The following is a 10000-nucleotide window of genomic DNA, read 5'->3' as shown; positions in this document are numbered from 1 at the left end:
TGTGTGTGTGTGTGTGTGTGTGTGTGTGTGTGTGTGTGTGTGTGCATGCTTATGAGATAATGCAGTTCTCTCTCATCATCATCCACGCCAACGCTCCGAGCTCTCTCAATGCGGCACAAGTTATTTTTATTTCTTCTCTATACCTCAAGAAGTCTATAAGGAGGGAGAGGGGGAACGAGGGAGAGAAAGAAAGAGAGAGAGTTTGAGAAGAAGAAGAAAAGAAGGGGTCCTGACAAAGCACTTTCTGCACACAGCCGAAACTGCGGCACTCACTCGGCTAATTAAAAAACATGGCCGACCTTAATTATTCAACGCCGACTAATTGATATTCACAGAGACGTTCCCCTCCCCTAAACGATCCGTTTAATCGGACCACGAGGTCTGTTAGGCCTGCTACGTCAGCCATTGTGCCTCTCTATGCTGTGGCTATGGAGTGAGGGACACAGGCAAGGAAAGTATTTGTGTGGGGGGGGTTGAATGATACTCCGCTGTGTTGTTGAGTCTCATGAATGTGTGAAATGGAACAGAATGTCTTTCACTTTTTCCTCTTTTCTTTCCGGACCTTTCATTCTTTTCACTTTCTTTGCTTGTTTGATTTTTTTCCACTTTCTTTTTGGTCTGGCTTTCTTTTATTATTTTATGCCCCCCCCCTCCCCCCCGCCTTTCTCTGTAAAAAAGTAAAAACCCTGAAAAAAAAACGTTATTTCATTAAATGTCTTTCTTTCTTCTCTCTTTCACCGTGCTCCCTATCGTCTTTTTTTTTATTATTTCTTATCCTCTTTCTCCCTCCCTCCCTCCCTCCCTCCCTCCCTCCCACTGGCTGTGAAAGCGTTCCAGTGGGCCAGGCTGGGTCAGGAGGAAAGGTGGCCAGCGACGACAGCTCTTATGATAAATCACCTTTATTGTCTTCCCTCTTTTTATTCTCCCTCTCTATTCTTCCACTTTCAAGTTCACTTCCATTTTCTTGTCCCATTCACTGACTCCCTCCCTCCCTCCCTCCCGCCCTCCTCCCCCGCCCCCCGCCCTCCTCCCCCGCCCTCAGCCGCCTCTTCATTAGGAGGACAAAAGTGTATCAGTGGTGCTGGAGGTCTGTCCCATTGTTTGGCCTTTAGTATGATTAGATTATCTTTAAGGCCACTGAATGGGGTTAATCAGCAGGAAGTAATCCTGACAGTCTGTGAGTGGCTGTCTGTGTGTGTGTGTGTGTGTGTGTGTGTGTGTGTGTGTGTGTGTGTGTGTGTGTGTGTGTGTGTGTGTGTGTGTGTGTGTGTGTGTGAGTGTGTGTGTGTGAGTGTGCGCGTGTGCGTGTCACATTTCTGTCAGAACCTCCCCCTTTTAAATGAACCCTTTAGTTACGCTTTTACTGTGCATTTGTCTCTACCCGCTCTCTGAGTACAGCTGCTCGTGTGTGTGTGTTCGACAGACCATGTGCCGGGTGTGTGTGTGTGTGTGTTTGGGATCAGTGTGTGTGTCCATGTGTCTTGGTTATATTTATGTCTTGGTGTCTGTGTGTTTGTGTGTTTCCTTTGTTTTCATCTTTGCGACAGAAGTCTTTTGTATTCACTCCTAAGCGTAACATTGGATGTTGCACACACACTCGTGTCGTGACGAGACAAAGTCCCCCCCCCCCCCCCTCCCCTCCTGTTCCCCTCTCTGAGCTAGATTGAGCCGTCCAACAGAGACAGTTTTTTGGCTCGGTGTAACAGTTTGGGCTGCCCCCTGCACAGCGTTGGTACTCATACACCGTTTCCACTCCCAGTCACTCATGGTTGGGGGCTGACCTCTTGTGCAGTCAGTCTGATCCCCTCGTATCGCGACTGTGGCTTCACTGTAGTCCCGAGTTGCAGGGTGACCCTGGAAGTCACAATGGCACGCAGTAGAATAGAGGCCGTCACTGTTACAATGGGACCCTGGGGGCACAATGGTGACTTTGGCATTCAACAATAGGAGGGTGATGGTGGGCCCATTGTGAGGCTTGTTGGCAGCTGAGAAGCAGTTTGTTCTTTCGTGGTAGCCGGAGTTGGAGAACATTGAGGTTTGCAATGATTCCTCTGATGCTGCATTTTCTTACCTGTTTGCTCTGAGCGTGCGAGCGAGTGAGAGTGTGTGTGTAAAATGTCATGAATACTCTCTGACCTTGCCCACTGTGGTATGTATGTACTCATGCATAGAGTACGTAGATAGAACTTTTCTCCTCCTCCTCCTCCTCCTCCTCCTCCTCATCATGCATTGGAACACAGAGAGAGCCATTCCCAAAACACACTGAGTAACCAAACACAGATGGTTATCAGGCTGCCGTGATTGAATTTGAACGTGATTTTTCATAAGTTCTATTCTCTCCCCCCGGCATCTCGTAGTGATTAAAGAGGAGGCTGGAGCTATCGCTCTTGGTGCCGCCTCGTAGGACGCCCTGCATATAGAAGTGTGTGTGTGTGTGTGTGTGTGTGTGTGTGAGAGAGAGAGAGAGTCTGTGCGCGCCCAAGCATCAAGCAGTGCAGGCAGTGACCCCTCGCTTTTGAATACTAAACCCTTTAAATGTCATATTGAAGAAGTTCAATATTGAATCAGCACTCTCCTCTTTTCCTCTCTTTCTCTTGTTCTTTTTCAATGCTTCCTTACTACAGGAGATTGAACGGAAGGTAAGTCTCTGTCTTTCGCTCTCTCTCTTTCTCTCCCCCCCCCTTCTCTCTCTCTCTCTCTCTCTCTCTCTCTCTCTCTCTCTCTCTGCATGTACTTAAGACTGAAGCTATCCTTTCGCCCTCCATTTCCTTTCCTTTCCTTTCTTTGATGCCTTCCATATTCCCTCTAACAGTTGGATGCCACATTTTCCAACATGATCATATCTCAACCATTGTGTCCCTAATGCCTTGTAGGATTTTACATGCAAGAATTTCACTTTTTTCATGAAAGGAACGAGTAAAACATTCTTCACTTTACTCCTCTTTCATTTGCTTTACAGAAGAGCTTTTGCCACTCTCTCAACCTGGGTCCCTTAGATTTTCTCTCACCTTTTTAGATGGTTAGTGAACAAAGATTTAGTTAGCTTAGTTCTCAACTGCTGATCTAAGCTCGTCCTTGAAGGGGGAAGGACCATGCTGTAGCTTGCTGTTCCTTGGGACAAAAGAGGGAGAGAAACACTGGCCTATGCTGTCGCTATCTCCCCTGACAGCTAAGTGTATAGGGTTCTCTGGAGGGTGCGGGGTTGATATCCAGGGAGCTCTGTCTCTGTCTTATCTCGTGGGGGCGATCACCTGGAGTCAGATGTGCGTTTATTGAAGGTCACTGTAGAAAAGAACACTGCAGATAGGGCCAGGGTCGTAAATAAAGAGAGGGGAGGTGTTTCATTGTAACACGGCCTGATGTTATCCCTTCCTGTGTGTGTGTGTGTGTGTGTGTGTGTGTGTGTGTGTGTGTGGACATCCCATCCTGTGTCTGACACTTTTGTGTGTGTGTGTGAAGACATACGCATACACACATACATGCACACACACACTCACGCAGAATGACACATTGATAGAAACCCCTTCATGAACCGATGCCCTTGGAAGTAATAGAGGGCATGAAAAGCTCTCTCTCTCTCTCTCTCTCTCTCTCTTGGCATCTCCCATTTCTCTCTCTCTCTCTCTCTCTCTCCCCCCATCCTCCCCTTATCCCAACACACCCCAACCATCCTCATTTGTTAGATATAGGCTTTTGGTGAAAATAGAAGAAGGCTTGCTGACATTTAGTGATTAGATTTTTGGAGCTTTCTGTGTTGTCTGTTTTTGTGTGTCGTGTCTGTTCCTGTCCTTTAGTTTTGGTTGTCCGAGTGTCTGCCATGATTCATGGTCTGAACGCTGTAGTAATGGCTTGTCGTGTGTGTGTGTGTGTGTGTGTGTGTGTGTGTGTGTGTGTGTGTGTGTGTGTGTGTGTGTGTGTGTGTGTGTGTGTGTGTGTGTGTGTGTGTGTGTGTGTCTCATCCTGTGTCTGATGTATTTGTGTGTGTCCTAGCATAGATTACTTTTTCTTTTGATGACTGATGGATAGATGATTCACCCACGGAGACAGATATATATGTTGTAAGTCGCTTTGGATAAAGGCGTCTGCTAAATGCCATAATTGTAATGTAAATGTGTGTGTGTCTAGGCCAAGCAGCTGGAGTACAGGGATGCGGAGCTGAGGAAGCAGGATGCCTTCTACAAGGAGCAGGTGGCCAAGCTAGAGGAGAGGGTAAGACTGCAATACACACTACACTTGCACCCTCTCAAGCACACTACATAGCACACACTACTGTACATAGCACTGTATTAAATGGCAATACATTGTTGTCCACAGATAAAGTACATACTTATGCAACACAGCACACAACACCACACAGCACACTTCAAACTGCTCAGTGTTACACCGTACTGCTCACAGCAGAACACAGCAGCTCTCTCTCTCTCCCCCTCCCCCTCCCCCTCCCCCTCTCCATCGCCTTAGGGAAAGTTTGGTTGAACAACAGAGTGGTGGTCTGCGGCCCTGTCATGTGCCTAACCACCGTAGTCACCACTGTGTCCAGACACACTGCAGACAGAGGGGATGCATCTTCAAACTCTCTCTGCTTTCCCTGTCCCTTTTTTACCGTCCTCAAAGTGAAACACTCACGTTGGTCCTCAATGTGAGCACGCTCTCTCTCTCTCTCTCTCTCTCTTACATTCTCTCTCTCTCTCTCTCCACCAGCTGAAGGTCCCTTTGCCCAGTGTGTGCTTTGTCCTCGCTTGTCAATGGCCCTCACGCTGCTCCCAGTGAGAGACGTGTCCTATGGAGGGTCCAAAGATCAAATGCCCTCTATAGCACACTTAAAATGACGCCCTCACGCTGCTCCCAGTAAGATAGGTGTCCTACGGAGGGTCTGAGGGTCAAACGCTCTGTTCAACACACTTACAATGACGTCTTCACACTGCTCCCATTGAGGTGTCGTGTCCCCTCTGGCTGACGGGTTGAGACTTTGCCTCGCATACGTTTGTCCCCTAAAGCTGACACCACCTTCACACTGCTCCCAGTAGGGGAAGTGTCCCCGTGAAGGGAGCAGGGGTCAAAACAGTTTGTCTTTCCTCACACACACTGTCACACTGCTTCAAGTCTTTAATTGGGGGGACCACATGTGGGTTTATCGCACACACACACACACACACACACACGCTGCACTCATGTCAGGTCAAATCTGTGTCCTCGTGAGGCAGCAATGGTCAAAGACTTTATCTGCAAAACGTTTTGCCTCCCGACTCTCAATCTCACTCAACTCAATATTGTGTCTCTTCAAGCTGAGAGAGAAGAGGGTTGAATAGTTATTACCCACATCCTCACAATGCTCCCAGAATTATCCTAGCAGGGAGTCCTATAAGGGTCACTACCCCACACGGTGCCCTACAGCTGACCCCTGCACACAGTGGCTATGCTCTGAGATGGGCCTCATGACTTTGTGTGGGTGGGAAGCACACACAACATCTACACACTCGCTCTTGAATTTCAGCGAAGGTCATCGACAAAATGCAATGTCTTTTAGGGGGCTTTTTCCAGCGCAGATCCAGATCCTCCTCTTTTACACACTGCATCACCCTGAGAGTGTTCAGAATGGTCAATCACCACGGAGCACGGTGTCTCGTTCCGTTCCTAATTAGATTGTATTGGCTGGAGCAGGGCAGCGGTGCGGTTGAGTAGTAGAGAGTAGAGGAGGCCATTTTCTGGTGCGTGAGAAGGGCGCCGGTCGATGTGTCACGAGGAACGAGGAAAAGCAAACCGTACGGTAACGATGGTTTCGCTCGTCAGCGTTTAGCAGATGTTTCTATCCAAAGCGACTCACGGTCACTTGCCTCTATGGGTCCCGGCGGGAATGGAACCCGCACCCTTGGCGTGGCTCGCGCCAAGCTCTACCAGCTGAGCTGCACAGGACCTGAACTATGTGAGGTGTGATCACATGACTGATCTGAGCCAAGTCCAGCACTAACTTAAGACCTTATTGACCTGACAGCTGCTCATCATCTGACACACAAACCCCCCCCCCCCCCCCCCCCAGCGCAATATCCCCCCCTGTGTCAACAAACCACCGTCACCACCTCAGAGAGAGGAGGAGCAGAGAGAGAGGGAGAGATGAGAGGGGAGGGGAGAGAGACAGAGGGGGGTAAAGGGAGGATGGAGAGAGAAAGATGGGGAGCAACAGAGAGAGAAAGGGGGAAGAGAGAAAGAGAAAACAGTGAGAGCCTTGGAGAAAGGATGAAGAGGAAGAGAGAAGAGAATCTGAAGGCACCAAACACAAGTAAACACTGTGGATTTATGGATCCAGATTAACATGATGGGTATGATAAATGCCGCAGGCCCCAAACACTTCCTTCCACGTAATGTACTCTCCCATACGAGCTGGTGCTGTATGTTCATCTGACCTCATTCATCCTTCATCTTGTATTTCAGGATAATTGAAATAGTAGCACACAGGACAGAATTTGGAGGCCAGTCAGAAAAACAAAGCCAGAAGTATTGATTGAGAGAGAGTGTGTGTGTGTGTGCGTGCGCACACGTGTGTGTGTGTGTGTGTGTGCTCGTGCGTGCGTGCGTGTGGTGTTGTTATGAGAGAACTGGCTTACGGTGCTGTTATTTGACGTGTTACTCCAGATCAATAGCGGGTGTATTGCATGTTGTCTTGCTGTGAAGCGAATCGCTCAGGGAATCCACAGGAGTTACTGTTGGTTGGATACTGGTTAAGAGCCCAGCTTTGTTATATTTCACATCCTCAGACCTGTATCTCTCTCTCTCTCTCTCTCTCTCTCTCTTTCTTTCTCTTTTCTTGCAATACTCACTCTCTCCCCTCTCTTTCACCCCCTCCCTCTCCTCATTTCTCTGTCTTCCTTTTGCTCCAGGCTCCTCCCAGCATCTGACACACACACACACACACACACACACACACACACACACACACACACAGAGGGAGAGAGAAACAGAGAGAGGGAGAGAGAGAATAAAAGTCTGATATACACTCACTGAACACTTTATTAGGAACACCTGTACACCTTCTCATGGTGGAGGAACACCTGTACACCTTCTCATGGTGGAGAACACCTGTACACCTTCTCATGGTGGAGGAACACCTGTACACCTTCTCATGGTGGAGGTGGTGTAATGGTGTGGGGAATGTTTTCTTGGCACACTTTGGGCCCGTTAATACCAATCAATCATCGCTTGAATGCCACAGCCTATTTGAGTATTGTTGCTGACCATGTGCATCCCTTCGTGGCCACAATTTACCCGTTTTCTAATGGCTACTTCCAGCATGATAATGCACCATGTCACATTGCAAAAGTTGTCTCAAACTGGTTTCATGAACATGACAATGAGTTCAGTGTTCTTCAGTGGCCTTCCCAGTCACCAGATCTGAATCCAATAGAACACATTTACATTACATTTACATTTATGGCATTCAGCAGACGCCTTTATCCGACTGACAAGAAATACATTTGTCTCAGTAAGTGGATCATCTAACACCTTTGGGATGTAGTAGAACGGGAGATTCACAACTTGAAAGTGCACCTGAAAAATCTGCAGGAATTGCGTGATGCAATCATGTCATCATGGAGCAGAATCTCAAAGGAATGTTTCCAACATCTTGTAGAATCAATGCCACGAAGAATTGAGGCTATTTTGAGAGCAAAGGGAGGCCCTATCCAGTATTAGTATAGTGTTCCTAAACAAGTGCGCGGTGAGTGTATATTACACGTCTCTTCCAATCCAACATGGCCATTTATCAAAGGGCTCCCAGTGACAGGCCATCACCATGGCCCAGACAGCTCAGTGCACCGTGGGCCTTGCTCATTGGCCACACTGCCCAAATTGCCTCTGAAAACAATATAGATATAGATATTTATTACACTTTCACTCAACACCTGCTGTAAAAACAATCTCATATTTAACAATCTACGCTCCTGACGTTTTTCATCGCCATCCTGTCTCTTTCTCTTTCTGTCAGCGTTGCTCTGAAACGCCTCTCCTGTATTCCTTCTTTTGCTCTCGCTTTCTCTGTCTCCCACCGACTTTTTTTTTTTCTCCCTTTCGTTTTCTATCTCCTTTGCTCTCTCTATTGATGGAATTGGATTTTCCTCCTCTCCCGTGGGATACAATCACAGCTACAATAGCCGTCTGGTAGTCCTTCAAGCACACTCCTATGAAAGGAAGAGATGCAGGGATGATGCGTTCGGGCTCAGTAATGGCTCAGCTCTCTCTCTCTCCAGCCTGATCGATACGCTCTCTCCCAGACTGCCAGCCTAACTGGAAAGCCCAACTATCTACGTTCTGTACCCAACAGCATGACAATGTTCCTCGACTATGGATGACAATGACTGTTCATTGTCCGTCTACGTGCTGTAGCCCGAGTTGTATTGCGTCGTATTGAAACGCACACACACAGGCGTTGAGAACAGTTGTAAAACCGGAAAGTTCCCTGGGCCTGGTCTTTTAAAGTTGAGTTAGCGCTATAGGCTAATGGTGTTGTTGGCAGCCATTACTCACAGTGAGAGTGAGAGCGACATGATTGGAACTCAGCAGTCCTTCGGTTGAGACAAGGGGATGTCCCATTACCAATGAGGTCCTTCAGACGGATGGGAGAGAGCAGCGGGGAGAGTCTCTCTCCACACACACACACTCCCTAATTTAATTAACTCAGGTTTATCAGTAGATAGGACCCAGCAGGAGCTGTCCCCACTCTTACTTTTATTCAGGGAGAGAGGGAGAGTGGGAGAGACAGAGAGACAGAGAGGGAGAGAGAGAGTGACTGAGCACATACTGTCGGAACATGCATGCAGCAACACTCGCATGCTGATCTCACACACACACACACACACACACACACACACACACACACACACACTCTCTCTCTCTACAGTGTATTAGGGAGTGGCTCACCCTGCTATAGATAGTACAGTTATGCATTAGAATCTACCCAGACACCAACCAAGTTCCCCTGTTGCGTCATATTTTCATAAGTCCTGGACATCAAAGACTTTTGAAGTGGAAGAGCAACAACATTAATAAAGACTGAAGCTTCCTTGATGTCTTCTCCCCTTCACCAGGCGAAACCAACAGCATGTCTTTAGTGTCTCTGAGCCTCCTGTGGTCCCAGACATGTTTCAGGGATTGGTCTAGGCAGGCCGCCGTTCCCTTCACTACCCTCTTTTGACAGTCTCAGGGTTTGATGTGCTGTCTTCTACTCCCTGCCTGCCTTTTGTAACACTGTGTGGAGCCGTGGAGCCCCCCCCCCCCCCGCTGCTGCCTCCCCCCCTCCTCGCCTCCCTGCTCGGGAACAGATAACAGAGAGAGAGGCCATTAACAAAAGCTTTATTTGTTTTACTCATTAAAAATGGGGAGCGGGCCTTTTTTAATTTGAACATTGGTCTGCATTTGGGTTAGCTTATATCCTCTCCATATCACACAAGTGCATTAACGATAATGACTTCATTTGTCTGTGACACCCCCCTGCAGGCTTTCTTATTTAGCAGTAGATGAGTTAAATGTCTCGGAAGCATGTAAATAGGAGGGTAGGAATTGAAGTACTCTTTTGTTGTCCATTTTGTGTCAAAAGGGACAGATTGTTGCCTAGTTTGGAAACTGTAAGAATTGCACCCCTCGCTTTTATAGTGCTCTTCATTGAGAATGAATGTCCCATTTGGTTTGATAACCAATCAAGCCATAATTGGTCCAGAATTATAATTGAGGTCTTTTTCTCCCCAAAATAGGAGTTTTTGGGTGGTGAAGCGTTTTCAGCCAAATTAAACGGAGGGTGTTTTGGTGGTCCACTGATGGAGGGGCTCAGCTCTCCTCTAAATCAGTTTAGGGACGGCGGGAAATCACAATGTTGTCCTACTCATTAATCACAGACAGCAACCCAAATTATACTGTCTGCTCCTCCGTGTGTGTGTGTGTGTGTGTGTGTGTTTGCACGTGTGTGTGTCTTCTGTCCGTCCAATCTGTATATTTGAGTGTGTGTGTGTGTGTG

At 47.7% G+C, this 10000-nt stretch overlaps 1 protein-coding gene across 1 annotated transcript in view; it reads left to right on the top strand.

The window, feature by feature from the left end:
* Window positions 1–10000, top strand: part of chchd3a (coiled-coil-helix-coiled-coil-helix domain containing 3a) — a 55537-nt gene that overhangs the window by 29393 nt on the left and 16144 nt on the right. The window contains exon 6 of the mRNA XM_083692302.1: window positions 4126–4209. Within this exon, the coding sequence (XP_083548428.1) occupies window positions 4126–4209 (84 nt within the window). The remainder of the gene's footprint in view (window positions 1–4125; window positions 4210–10000) is intronic.

Source organism: Argentina silus, assembly GCF_951799395.1.
Source record: "Argentina silus genome assembly, chromosome: 20".
Taxonomy (NCBI): Eukaryota; Metazoa; Chordata; class Actinopteri; order Argentiniformes; family Argentinidae; genus Argentina; species Argentina silus.
The sequence above is the reverse complement of the archived record's forward strand: the minus strand, read 5'-3'. Positions and strand labels throughout refer to the sequence as shown.